A 14,606-nucleotide genomic window follows, 5' to 3' on the forward strand; every position below is an offset into this window, starting at 1 on the left:
GTGGTTTGTAAACATATGAGCCTTTGAATGAGCTTAAATTTACTAACCTTATTAACCTTATCATAAATTAGACACCTACAAATCACCTAAAAAAGTGGACAACTTAATAAATAAAATAATATTGTAGATTTGATATAACTAATTATGGCCAATCTATCTTAAACATTAAACTTTTTTCTTTTTTGCTTGACTCCGCTTGACCGTTTGCTCTTGTTAGCGGTACATTGACTACTTGCTGTCGACCAATCTTAAACGTGAGTACAGTATCTGGCTTCAATGACTGGAGCAAGAAGGCTCTGCGGCTGGAGCGACGTAATCAAAATGCGACGTACTACAATGTGGAAGGAGGCAAACATCCAGAAATGTTGCTGTGTAGTAACGTGCACTGAACATAGGTGTCACAGCTTGGATAGAGTCATACAGTGCACGTGCCATCTCACTGCTAGTTATCACGCGGCGCTTGTAACAGCTCTTTTATCGGGTCTGCACTGTACTACGGCCTCGTGACACAGTAACGTGCGCTCTCATATGTCAACAGAAGAATTCTAACAGCTGTTGTCTCCAGTGGACTTCCGGACTACACTTCAGAGGGTTCTCGGTGGTACTTGGAGGTGAGGGGTCGTGTCTGGCTAGCACAGGAACGTTTCACCAGAGGTTCAGTCTGCAGGGACATCAGTCACAGCTGGATCCATGAAATGATTCTGCATTGCAGTTTTTCCACTCTCGTAAACGAGGAACATGCACAGTGACATTTCGAGTCAACATGCACAACCGGGCTCGTTACCTCATATTTTTTCAGTACATCGGAACAAAATACCGGTAGGTTACAGGGCACACTGAGATGTTATATCTTATTATTATTATTTTTGAATATACCACTACTGTTATCATTATTGCAGTGGAGCAGTGAAAGTCCCTCCACATCAGCTGGGGAAGAAAGGGGTCCAGGACCACTTGGAGGTATGTTTTAACTCACTTAAAGCTAATCAGGTGACAAGTTGCCTTTGAGCTGCTAGTATTAAATGTAGTTAGGCTTAAAAAGCTGTGTCATGACTTTATGAGTCTGCTTAGCTTAGTAATTCATTATAGGCCTTAAATCCTCTAGGTCTCTGATCCACTCATCAAAAGCAGCGTCATATGGTGTAATGCATAAGCATTTCATTAATCTTTGACTTGGATCCTTTTTTCTGGGCTTGTTTGTCGTATATATAAAAAAACTTTACAATCTCAACTTTATGTCGATGCCTTTTGAAAATCTAAAAAGTGAGAATGATCAGACTGCTGTCTGATGATTAAAGGCGGTTTCAATAAATGATTCAAAGGCAGCAAGGATCCACATGAGAAAATGGGACTAATGTTAAGGGCCACAGCAGTAAGCTTATAAAGAAATAAAACTAACTCTCTGAGGTCTAAGTCATGGACTGGTCCTTTTCTACTCTACCTGAGCAGTCAAAGCACTTTATACAACACGCCTCATTCTCCCTTTCACACCCTTTCTATGTAACATTCACACTCCGATGGATGCATCTAAGAGCAACTTAGGGTTAATATCTTGCAAAAGGTAAGGCAATTGGTAGATTGGTAGATGACCCGCTCTACCTCCTGAGCTACATCCACCCCTTGGGATCATAAGCGCAAACCCTAAATGCCTGAATCCCAAATATCTTTAGAGATGATCTAAAATATACCATTAAATGTGATTTAGAACATTTTTGCTTTTGGATATGTTATTTTTCATAGTTATCACATCATTAAATATCTAAATAGCTTCTGTGTTATTTACAGTAAGATGTGTTCACAACAGAAACACTGTTAATTTGTTGGCTTTAATCTGTTTTTGTGGTGTAGGACTTATATGCATCAAACTGTCATAAAAATCCATATAACTGCACTGTTAGGAATAAAACCTGGCATACAGTTTGAAGTCCGTACTTTCTGCTCTTTCCAAACATGGACTAAGCGAGGCTCCATCGTGCTTCTAAGTTGTCAAAAATCAGTCATTTGTTTTGGACGTGCCAACATGCCCATTGACTCCAGAGGGTGAATAATGAAGTTCAGCTTATTGGTGTGGCACTCCACACCTGGGTTGAGCACTACAATCACCAAACTTATGATATGACGCATAAACAAGGTTCCTGTTTCACATCCAGCTGCTTCGTGGATTGTTGCATGTCTTTCTTGATCACTGTCTGTTCCTTGTTTTCTTGTCAGCTCTCTACTGTCTACTGTTTCTAATAAAGGCATAAAAAGCCCAAAAATAAGCACAGAGAGAAGGAAACACAGATTACAGGGCAAAAAAAAGATCAGTCTTTCTTGTCACATCATGCCTCTGTTCACAGCTCTGTTTGATAACTATTTGAGGCAGACAAGGCTGTGAGTGGCTTCAGAAGTTTGAAAGTGAGCTTTAAAAAAGTTATTTGTTTTCTAGGCTATCAACCCAAAGCTATTAATATCTAAAAAGATCTTTTCGTCTTTGTGTAGGATGCAATCCAGCGACTGAGGCCAGTCAATCCTGTATCCCTGTCAGTTTCCAGCAGGACGGACACGGGTGTCCACGCCCTCTCTAACTCCGCACACTTTGACCTGCAACGCAAGAATGACAAGCTGCCGTTCACTGAAGATGTTCTTGTTCAGGCGCTCAATTTCCACCTCGGGACAGAACAGATCAGGTGAGTAAAGGGTCTTGAAAATCTTGGTGAGTGCATGAGTGCTTTTATGACTTTGTAAGTCTCTGAGTTATGTAATTAAGCCACTTAAGCCAAATAAAAACACATTTCTCTGTCTCTGAGATCAGTTTTCTCTGAACACATTATAGCAACAGTGAGACATCAAAAGGTATGTGAACATAACCTGGATGAGTGCTAAAGTAGTTTCCTTTAGCACTACTTGATCTTGCGCCCCCCCCCCCCCCCCCCCGCCAAGAAATTGACCTAAATGTGACTTTTCTTTTTTAATCCTCTTACACTGAGTGAATGCAGTTTAGTCAGCTGGTGAAGCAGCAGCCTTGTGTTTTCTCTGATAGATGGTGTTGCCATCTTGTAACAACTGACCTGTCAAGTAGCTTGACAAACAGTGTGCAAGTGCCAGTGTGTTCTCTGTTGTTGGCAATAGGTGGTCAAACCAAGCAGGATTTTTATTTATTAACTGCACTGTACTTTTTAATAAATAGAAACCATTCCTGGCATTATTTTTGCCTGATCAAAATAGTTTTCAAAAAGCTATTATGAATTTTTATAATTGGCACAATTTAACCTGATTGACTGCTCCATAAATAACACCAATGAGAAATAAAAATAGAAATGTTTACTATGGAGACACACAGGATATGGCCAAACATATGCAGACGTACATTCACTGGTTGTTTCGTTAGGTACACCTTGCTAGTACCAGGTTAGAGTCCCTTTTGCCTTCAGAACTGCTTTAATTCTTCAAGCGTAGATTCAACAAGGTGCTGGAAGCAATTTGGTCCATATTGATATGTAAACATCACACAGTTATTGCAGAGTTTATCAGTTGCACATCCATGATGAGAGTTTCTCAGTCCATCACATCCCAAAGGTGCTCTATTGGATTGAGATCTGGGGACTGCGGGGCTTATTTGTGTACAGTGAACACATTGTCATGCTAAAGAAACCAGTTTGTGATGGTTTGAGGTTTGTGCCATCTGAAGAAGAGTTCACTGTGGTCATGAAAGCATAAAAGCAACGATACTCAGGTTGGCTGTGGTGTTTAAATGATGCCCAGATGGTATTAAAAGTCTGTCAAAAATATTCCCCACACCATTAAACCACCATAGAGGATCCACTCTTTCATGCTGTGTCTGGCTAATTCTGACCTTACCATCTGAATCAAAGCGGAAATCAGACCAGGCAATGTTTTTCAGTCACCTGTTGTCCAATTCAGAGGAGGCTGTTTGAGTTGTAGTCTCAGTTTCCTGTTCTTAGCTCAGAGTAGTAAGACCTGGTGTGGTCTTCTGCTGCTGTAGGCCATCTGCTGCAGGGTTCAAAGGGTTGTGCTCATACATTTTCTGCTTGTAGCAAGTGTTTATATTGGTTACTGTTGCCTTCCGGACAGTTTAAAGCAGTCTGGCAATGCTTTTCTGACATCACTGAGTCAATATTGCCCAGAGAACCTCTGCTTCCTGGATATTTGATCTTTTCTGAACCATTTACTGTAAACCCGAGAGATGGATGTGCAGGAAAATCTCAGCAGATCAGCAGTTTCATAAATACTCAGACCAGCCTGTCTGGCACCAACAACCATACTACCTTCAAAGTCACATAAATCACTTACCCTCCCAATTATGATGCTTGAACTTCAAAAGGTCATCTCAACCATGTCTGTATGCCTTTTGCTGCCATTTGATTGGCTGATTAGATATTTATGATAACAAGCAGGGAGCAGCAGTACGTGTTGAGCGTAGATACACAGATACATATCCTGAGGGGCATACAGTGGTAAATAAATCCCAGAAAGAAGTATGACTGACTTAAACATCTGCCTCAACAGTTGGGATATACATAGCTGTGGTGAAATGCCATAAGTTCACCTGTTGAATATGTAATGGAAAAGGGCATCTTTAAATACTGCTGCAAACGAGTATCTGCCGACTCATTTTTTTCCTGTGTTTTCTTCATCTCCTCCCCTTGTAATCCCTTCATTACATACATTTACATTATTCAAAGCCATAGTTTGCTTAAGGCTGTTTTGGTTTGGGCTGCTGTGGCATTCTGTTCCTTAGTCAGGATTGGAGAGAAGAAGTACAGAACAAAGCAATAGATAAAGAGATGGTATTGGGTAAATGCAGTCAGTGCCAGTGAGAGAGGGCGTGGAAAGATGAGTCTGAATAAAGAGAGTGAGTTTGAACAGCGCACGCTGGGAGAAAGAAAGAGGGGAGAGAGAAACTGCTAATCCCCAAACCTGCAGAGAGAAGGTTAGAAAGGATTATCTTTGCTCTGCTTTTTTGGTGTATAGCATCTGTTTAGCACGCACATGCACACACGTGGATACACACTGCATCATTCGTCACTCTATATACACTTTTTGTTTTCAGCTGACACTTAAAATGTAAAAGTGTTTCATACACAAACACACTTCATATGTTTTAGATAGAACGTTTTACTGTTGATGTGAAAGAAAAGCAGTTTGTGGTGTCAGATCTGACATCCCAAACTATCTTTTCCCATCTTGCACAGCGGGAAGAGCTTTTGTTACAGCTACAATGACGATACGGCTCATCTGCTGCTTCCAGAGACAGAGAGCCAAGGCGAGATTTGAGCACAGCCTGCACACTGTAAAAAATCTCTCTTCTCCTTCAGCTTCATTTGTCTTCTGAGCTGCTGTGAAAATTGGCCTCAATTAGCCTAAAACTACCGGCTCTTTTTGCATAAAAGGAAACTGCTGAATAGCAAAATAGTGCCATGCTAAACAATGCCCCAGCTCCCAAATGTGTGACACCATGCTTTGTACACTGCTAATGAAAATTTTACGTGTGTGTGTGTGTGTGTGTGTGTGTGTGTGTGTGTGTGTGTGTGGGGTTTGGAGGCCATCGAAAGGCTGTCACTTCACATTGGTGCGGCCGCTGAAGGCAGATGCAAGGGTTTCCTCTGCCACGTGTCACAACCAATCTCCTCCCCTGGAAACCTAACCTAGTTTCCCCGGTTGCGCACAAACACACGCTTACATAGACATACACATGTGCAGATACCGATTGCCGTCGCACACATTCTCAAGCACATGCGTGACTGAATGCGTGCTCTGTGTGCTGGCACAAACATGTGATCAAACACTATAGGGTGCTAATGTGCTTTGTGCAGTCCTTTTTACACTGATGCAGGTGAATGCAGCTCTTTGTTCTTGAAGGTTACAGAGACATGAATTAAGGAACCTCATCTGTCACAGTATTGTAATTATAAGTGTTTTATTATTAAAAGGGGTCAAGGGGGTCACCACAGCAGGTAGCTCCACATATTTGATTTGGCAGATTTGTATGCCATGTGCCCTCCTTGAGATAAGCCCAGCGGGATCTGTGTCACCAGGATTGAACCAGGCAAATGTGTAAACCTTGTGCAATATGGAGCCACTTGTTTTATTGTCATTATTAGTGTAAATTTTTACATCTTTGCCTTCTTATATGTTGTGGAACAAGATGAATTAACATGAATTAGAATACATTTGTTGTGCGGTGCTTTCGGTACATGAACAAAAGCTTGAAGACGAACATTGACATCAGCTTTAGGTGTTATTTGGTTTTACATCTAAATCGCAAATTTTAGCAAGCTGAACCGCTGTAACAGCTATAAATACTCATTGGGCACTTTGTTAGCCACACCTGTTTAGCTGCTTGTTTAATCAGTAACTGGCATAAACTCCGTGCAATTAAGCATATAAAGTGCTGTGAAAAAGTATTTGCCCTGGGATTTGCTAATTTTGCTTCAGATCATCAAATAAATTTAAATATTAGACAAAGATAACAGAGTAAACACAAAATGCAGTTTTTAGATGATGACCCTCGTTTGTTAATTAAAAAAAAAAAAAGGCCCTATGTGGGGAAAAAATTGGTTCCTAAACATAATAACTGGTTGGCTGGGAAAGTTGTTCCCATTTCTGGATAATGGCTCTCGCCGTGGTTTGCTGGACTTGTTTCTGCATAGAGCCAGGTAGCTTTGGATAGCTTTTTTCCCTCAATAAATGAAATCATCATTTAAAAACTGCATTTACTCAGGTTAGCTTTGTCAAATAATAAAAGCTGTTTGATGATCTGAAACTTGTAAGTGTGTAAATCGGGAAGCAAGCATGAAATCAGGAACAAGGAGAAGTCGTTTTTCACAGCGCTGCTGACATCGTGAAGTTCAAACAGCATCAGAATGAAGAAGCTCTAAAGACAAAAGTGGGTCCACCTTGATGCTCGCAATGTGTACTTAATAAAATGGCCAGTGGTTGCGAGTTAAGTATTACGTCTCTTAAATGGTAAAACATGGCTTTTTGAGTATGTGTCAGTGCAGATTATAAGCTTGGCTATTGATTAAATGTAATAGTATGCATAGCAGCTGTTGTTATAACTGACTGTAATACTGTGATGAGACAAAGGAGGAAAGATTTGCCCTGCATTGCATTAAATCGATAGAAATAGTGAATTTCTGTGCAATCTGACAATAAATTCTTGATCTTAATCAAAAATGATTCAGATATTTTCATTACTGCTGTAGCATCAATCAGGCACGAGGACAGCTTGAAACTACTAAAAAGGGGGGGGGGAATCCCCTTTTTGTTCAAACTCTCTGTAAATCTCAGTTTGGTTCATTGTTTTAGTAACGACACTGCACACAGCAGAGTAATTCAATTGTACGTGCAGAACCTGTAGCCAGAAATGCCAGTGTCATTCTTCAGTCTACTTTAAGACGTCTCGCAGAATCAGGAATTGATCCAGTCTGTTACTTATTACATCAGTCCCTGCCTCTGCGCGCAAAAACACAGGAAGTGTCTCGTGTTATCCTGCTGGAATCGCATCAGAGAGGCTCAGCCTGAGATTCTGCTCTGATGTTAACTGTGTTAAAATAAGCTCTTGGCAGCCTTTTTAGGACTCTGTTGGTGTGTCTTTGTGTTAAAAGCTGCAATGCTGGCACTTTGGAGCATGGCTTGTACACAGTTTTTCTAGCTGGGAGTACAAAAAGGAGCATTGACACCATCTTTGCTATGGGACTGCCTCTACAAAGAAAGAATCAGAGATAGTTTTGTTCTCACTGAACAGCCAGACTGAATGTTTAAAGATCACCTCCAGGCTTCAGTGCAGATGTATAAGAATATTTATGAATGTGCATGTTTCAAGTTTCTTCATCCTAAATCCTAGGTTTCACTTCTCTTTGTCCATTTTATTTCAGGATCACCCGTGCCCACCGTGTTCCTCATGACTTCCATGCCCGTTTCCGTGCCCAGTCTCGGACCTACGTCTACCGAATAGCGTTAGGAATCTCCCACCACTCTCTCCTTCCCCTCACAGACTGGGATCTGTGCTGGAGCCTCCGCAACACGTGAGTTATCCCAGTTTATGCACCACCCCTCCCTTTTCTCAGTCATGTCTTTTTCTTTTTCATGTGTTAGTGTGCATGTGCATGATGTCTGCCTTAAAAAAAGAAATAAATAAGGGCTCAGTCTGAAGCTGAATCTGACTGTGTATATGTGTAAAAGCAGAGACACACTCTTTCTGTGTAATGGAGACTCAGACCAGAAAAATGGCACATTGAACACATGAATAGTCCACATGCACCATGCAGGAGGTGCACATTAGAGACAGCCAAACGAAGTGTTTTATCTGAGCTGATGCGCAAAATGCAAACAAAGGAGGAGGAAGGAGAGGAGAGAGGATGCATAGAGTGTAAAAAGTAGGAAAGAGATTAAATGGCGTTGGCTTCGAAGCTTACACAAGGTTCTTGTAGCTGTGATTGGAAAAACTGGCCACAAAGAGAAACATTTTAGTTTGTGTTTGAGCGTTTGTATCTTTTTTTCTCCTCACTTTTTTGGGGAAAAGTAGGGCAAGATAAGCTGCGGGCTTTTATACGTGCAGAACAACACCCACGCATTTCATCCTTTCTTTCCCTTCTTTTCTGCTTCTGTCCATTTTTTTCTCTCAATCTCTTTCTTTTTCTCCTTCCTTCCTTCACTAACTTCTTTCTCTGGATCTTCTGCTTTGTTATCGCTCTCTCATGTTCAACATTCATGTTGCTCTTCACACCCCTGAGCGTCTCAGCCTCAGCAGCGTCTCTCTTTTCCTCTCTTTGATGCGCCTCTCCAGCGTCATCACACTCGCTCCATTTCTCCCACTGCAATAAAAAAAAGTTACTTTTTTTTTTTAAACAATTTTTTAAGATTATTTGAATGTTGGAATTCAGTGACCACGTTATCATTGGTCATCAGTCAGTTCTGTCTTCCTTCCCTCTTACCAACTGGTCACAGCTGCCCCCCTCCCAACATAGCGAAAAGTAAGGACTTAATGATTTGTTAATTAGACCGTTAAGATATTTTTTGCACATCTTCATTCATTCCTGATTCTTATGTTAAAATTTTTATTACTCAGCACACTTCTCCCTTTTCCCGCTCACTCTCTCTCCTCCCTCTCTCTTTGTCAGATCATATTTAAGCAGCAAATGAAGCGTGAGACTGGAGAGAATCTAATCACCGGCTCGCTCTGGTTCTCTGCCTTAAATGAGCTGGTCGTGGGCATGCTCTGCTCGCTCACGTGGCATTATCTTTCTGTTACATAAGTTTTCCACTAAATTATTCATGGAGTTCTGAAAAGATGTACTTCATGTGTACATTTGTGGCTGACCTCGCTGTTCAGCCAGGTCACTCTTGAGTGACGCTGCAATATCAAGAGTTAGCTTTCGAATCTTGATTCAGGAGCTCTGATGACCTCAGAATCTTCACATTTTCCCGGTTTTCAAATGCATTGTAATACTGTAAATGGTCACTTGTATAAAAAGCGTTTTTCTTTATTCTGTCTTTCATCAGAGAGCTAAACGTGGACGCTATGCACGAGGCAGCTTCCCTACTGCTTGGGACTCACGATTTCAGCAGCTTTAGGGCCGTCAACTCTGATCTGCCTTTCAAAAATCCTGTGAAGACGATGGATGTGATCAGTATACAGCAGGGAAACTCCTTTGCATATGCTCACTTCCACAGGTAGGCCACAGTATGTATTGAGACCACAATACCTACGACCAAGTTATTGTGGAATTGGATACATTATGTAAGGCAAAAAACAAGGTTTGTACAATTTTATGCAGCTTTTTAACCACAAAGTCAATGCTTGGTACAAACACCTTTACCTCTCTCAGGCAAACATCCCTGTAATTCCTTTAAGTAGTCTTCGGGAATAGTTCTCCTGGCATCTTGAAGGACATTCAAAGCTTTTCTTTGGATGTTGGTTGAATTGTGTTCTGTTCTCTGTCAAGATGATCCCACACTGCTTCAATAATGTTGAGGTCCAGGCTCTGGTCAGACTGTGTTTCATTGTGTATTTTTCTATTCAGGTACACTTTTATTGCATTGGCGGTGTGTTTGGGATAATTGTCATCCTGAGAAATGAAGCTGTCACCAGTCATTTGCTTTCCAGATGCTGTTACACGGTGGATCAAAGCCTGATGGCGCTTTTCTGCAGTCATGTTTCCATCAGTTCTGACAAATCTCCAACACTGCTGGCTGAAATGTTGACCCAAACCATGACAGAGCCTCCATTATATTTTGCAGATGGCTTTAGACACTCACTGTTGTACTTTACTTCTGACTTCCTCCTCCGTACATGTTGCCAACAATTTGAACAAGTAATGACAAATTTGGATTAAATTTCTGATGAGGCTTTGGTAAACAGTAAATGGATCAACTGACAGGCCAGATTCATCTCTCAGGTGCTGTGTCAGGTCTTTGCTGGATTTTGTTTTCCCTTCTTCTACCCTCTGCAGAATTCCCATGAATGATCCAATGTGGCCCACATTGGTCTCTGTCGGGTTTTGAAAGCCTACAGCTGAGCTGTGTTTATTTTTTCATGAGGGTCACTATTCTAAGAAACGGTGATAAAATGAAAAGAAACTGACTGATGAATTATTGAGGAGTCTAAGGTTCAACTAAAGTTTTGATCCTAAAACGGGGAAATGTGGTCTGTGAGGCTGACTACTTTGGTCTCCATTCAAAGTTGAAAAAAAGGGCTTTTTTCTAACCTCCCGAAATATTTGATCTTATTTTCATGCATAAGTGAACAGAGATTTATTTATTTTAGGGCCTTGTGTAGCCTTGACTCTGTTTTCATGTTAACATGCTAACATTTGGTAGGTGTGCATTTTAAAACAAGTCTTCACATTTTGAAATTAATATATGCAGAATTCAAACCGTGCCGCAGCAGGAAGTGTGACATCCCTAATTTGTTTGTTTACCATTAGTTTAAGCCACACCAGCATCTAATCCAATCGAGAGGTGTTGCCACAATCCCATAAAATTTGGTAGGTGTACAAAAATTCATATGATTACATTAAGCACAGCTTAACAGAGCACCTAGCTGTTGTCCTGTTACAGTTATAATCATTAGCATGCTAGCGTTAAGGACAAAGCACCGTTGTTCATAAAGGACATCATAAAGCTAGCATAACGCTTACTGCTTGATTAAGTCTATTAATAAATAATAAAATAGTTAACTGACTTATCATGTCAATGCTACCAGCTTGTCCGCCCATCTGAGCAAAATTAACAACTAAAAATTCAGACTGAGCGGAAAACCGCAGCATCACACAGTCGCTGCAGATTTCCTGACTGCACATCCGTGATGTGGCTCTCCATTTCCAGCACATCCCAAAGGGTCTCTTTGGGGTTGAGATCTGGTGACTGCGGACATCATCTGAGTACACTCAACTCATTGTCATGTTCAGTAAACAGGGTGAAATGAAAATTAGCTCACAGGAGGGGCACCTGGTGCGGTCTTCTGCTGCTGGAGCCCATCTGCTTCACAGTTCCACATGCTTTGTGCTCTTCTGCAAACTTTGGTTATAATGAGTGTTTCTGTGAGTTACTGTTGGCTTCCTACCAGCTTAAAGCAGCCTGGCTTTATAATAATAACACAGCGCTGCAAATGTGCAACAAGAGGCCCAGCAGTGCTTTATTCTCATCTGAAGATACTGACCTCCAAGTCCACGGGCTAAAAGCCCTGCTCTATAAATCTGTCTCTACATTTCCTACATGTCGAATGTAATCAGACAGCAAGCACTGAGTCAAATTTGCATTTGACCCAATTCTTCCCATGTGCCTGTTTCCTTAGTTCACCCTGTCCTTCCCAAAATAAGAATCAGGGAGAGGTTTTTTTTCTTCCTTTCTTTTTTCCCTTTTGAGGGCAGGGGCAAAATAATAATAATAATAATAATATTTTATGTGGCATCACACATAATCCTGTTGGGGCTAAGCTGCAGTGCCATATTTAGTGTGTGACATTTAAACAAATCTGCGCATGATGACAAACCCAGGCTTCATTTGATGCCTGGCATGAATGTCACATCAGTTATATTCACACAGGCGGGAACAGCACTGCTGCACAAGAGTGACTTAAGATGTAAAGATATGAGGCTGGATTATTTTCTTTTTTTAAATTTTTTTTTTATTTTTTATTTAATTAGTAATATTTTTTTCACTCAGAGGAATAAATGAGTAGGTGTGCTTTGGATCCACACTCTTGCTTAGTGGTTTTTATCAGACTAAATAATATTACATTACATCTGACAACCATTCACAATGTGCTTTAGACAGCAGTGCGATGTTTCAACTCCTGTGGCAACATTTAACCTTTCTTTATCCTTACACATTTTCTCCGTGATTCCATGTAGACTTCATGCCTGCTGGCCTTGGTCTCATTAATCTAACATTTCATGTGTAGTGCTTTGAATGTGGCTAAGACACAAATTTTATTTCCTTTTTCCAGAGAGATACCATCCTGGGAGCTGACTTTCACAAGTAAATCTTTTCTATATAAGCAGGTTTGTTGATAATCTTCTTCAGATTTTCTTTCAAGTTATATTTCCATTTCTGTGCGTGTGAGATTACGAGCCAGTAGCGACATCTGCTGGTGGTGACTGAAACTTTATTTAGAATAAAGTAAACATTAAATCTCTTAAAGCAAGCTGTGCATGCTTCTGTGTAAAACCTCTTTATCTGGCCTTTTCCTCCAGGTGCGGAGGATGACGGGGGCAATGGTGGCAGTGGGCCAGGGGCTGCTCTCAGTACCCCAGCTGAAGAAAATACTGGAAGCGAGAGACTCTCTGGCCTACCCACAGGGTATGGCTGCTCCAGCCCGCGGCCTTTTCCTCACCAGAGTGGACTACAGGGATACAGGTGAGAATAAAAACCAACTCTGATAACATAGACAGGAAACTGCTCAAAGTTGCAGCCAAGTTTGTGTCCCTTTCTATATGTCACATACTTAATAGATCTTTGGCATGCAGCTTATTTCCATTGCAGTGGAAAGAATCGAAAATAATTCCCATTCCTAAAAACAAGAATGACGTTTTTAATGGTGTCAATAGCAGACCTGTTAGTCTACTCCCCGTTCTAAGTAAAATTATGGAGAGGATTGTCTATGAACAAATTCAACATTACCTAACAGAAAATCTGTTACTCACTCAGTTTCAACATGCCTACAAACCTGGTTATTCCACCAGTTCAGCTCTTATTCACATGACAGATAACTGGTACAAATATCTAGATAATGGGAATCTGGCCGGGGTGGTATTTTTGGATTTTAGTGCTGCATTTAATTTGATAAATCATGATCTTTTGATAGATAAACTAAAATGTTATGGATTTTCACCAGCTGCTTTGTGCTGGATGGAAAGTTATTTGTCTGGAAGAAGGCAAAAGGTTTATTATAATGGTTATTTCTCGGAGGGCTGTGAAATGAACTGTGGTCTACCCCAAGGCAGCTGCCTCGGTCCACTTCTCTACTCAGTCTTTACAAATGATTTGCCGTATGTCCTGGATAAATCTCATCTTGTAATGTATGCTGATGATTCCACCATGTTTTATTCAGCCAGTAGCTACTCTGAATTGACAAGCGTATTACAACTAGATTTGCTGAACGTGTTTGATTGGATAAGTAAAAACAACATGATTTTAAACGTGTCGAAATCCAAATCCATGTTAATAGGAAGTAGAGTACGCTTAGTCAACAGCCCACAACTAAATCTTTCCATAGCTGGATCGGTATTAGAACAGGTCACCCAGATTAAATTACTTGGTGTTACCATAAACCACCACCTTTCATGGTCTCAGCACATCAACTCTGTTATTAAGAAAATGGGACAGGGCATAGCTATAGCTAGGAAATGCTCTTTTTATATCACTTCTTCAATTATGAAAGATGTCATTAATGCACTAGTATTATCTCATCTAGAGTACTGCTCAATCATTTGGTCAGCAGCTAATAAGACAGATCTGAACAGACTTCAGTTAGTCCAAAATAGGGCGGCCAGATTAGTGTTAAGGTGTTCATATTATACAAGTATTGATAAAATGCACGATAAACTTTCTTGGCTTTCTGTACAAGCTAAATTATACTATGGCTTACTTGTATTTGCAGTATCCAGATGAAATACATAATCATGCCACACGATTTTCAACTAACCACACTTTAGTAACTCCTCGAGTTAAAAGTAACTTGAAACTATTCCAGCTTATAAAGCAAAATTTTTTCCATTATGTGTACTCTATGGTAACTAGGATACCCTCCAGCCTCCATGCAATGTTGGAATTGGATAAGCAGCAGAAAACTGATGGATAGGAAAATATTTTTACTCATATTTTCATCTTTTGGGAAAAGAAAACAAAAGGAACATTTTTATGAATTCTTCCTGTCTCAAGTTCTGTTTGTCTCCTCAGACCTGCAGCTTTCACCACAGCTGTCAGAGGAACTGCTCACCTCCACCAGGAAGGATTGATGCTACTTGAATATTCTATTTGTATGCATTTCCAAATGTCCTTATAAAACGAATATAATAAAGTTTGTGATTTAATGTATAATATGCTGTGTGTTCACTCATGTACTAAAAACAGTGATTGTACTCTAGTTCGACCTATAT

At 40.5% G+C, this 14,606-nt stretch overlaps 1 protein-coding gene across 1 annotated transcript; it reads left to right on the forward strand.

Annotated features, from left to right (window-relative positions):
- The first annotated feature begins 317 nt into the window (after nt 1-317).
- On the forward strand, nt 318-14,541 carry pusl1 (pseudouridine synthase like 1). The gene is made up of 8 exons (XM_085456265.1): nt 318-819; nt 900-960; nt 2,482-2,669; nt 7,881-8,030; nt 9,508-9,678; nt 12,455-12,509; nt 12,702-12,864; nt 14,407-14,541. The coding sequence occupies exons 1-8, from the start codon at nt 764-766 to the stop codon at nt 14,463-14,465; spliced, it is 903 nt and encodes a 300-aa protein (XP_085312391.1). The 5' UTR covers nt 318-763; the 3' UTR covers nt 14,466-14,541.
- Nucleotides 14,542-14,606: the final 65 nt, after the last annotated feature.

Source organism: Copadichromis virginalis, linkage group LG5, assembly GCF_057382275.1.
Source record: "Copadichromis virginalis isolate Kocher_CV1m ecotype Utaka linkage group LG5, C_Virginalis_male_GT1.1, whole genome shotgun sequence".
In the NCBI taxonomy this organism is placed as follows: Eukaryota; Metazoa; Chordata; class Actinopteri; order Cichliformes; family Cichlidae; genus Copadichromis; species Copadichromis virginalis.

Coding starts and splice junctions, on each gene's coding strand:
- pusl1 (XM_085456265.1), top strand. CDS start 764: ATGCACAACCGGGCTCGTTACCTCATATTTTTTCAGTACATCGGAACA. Junction 820..899: donor TACATCGGAACAAAATACCG/GTAGGTTACAGG, acceptor TCATTATTGCAG/TGGAGCAGTGAAAGTCCCTC. Junction 2,670..7,880: donor CTCGGGACAGAACAGATCAG/GTGAGTAAAGGG, acceptor ATTTTATTTCAG/GATCACCCGTGCCCACCGTG.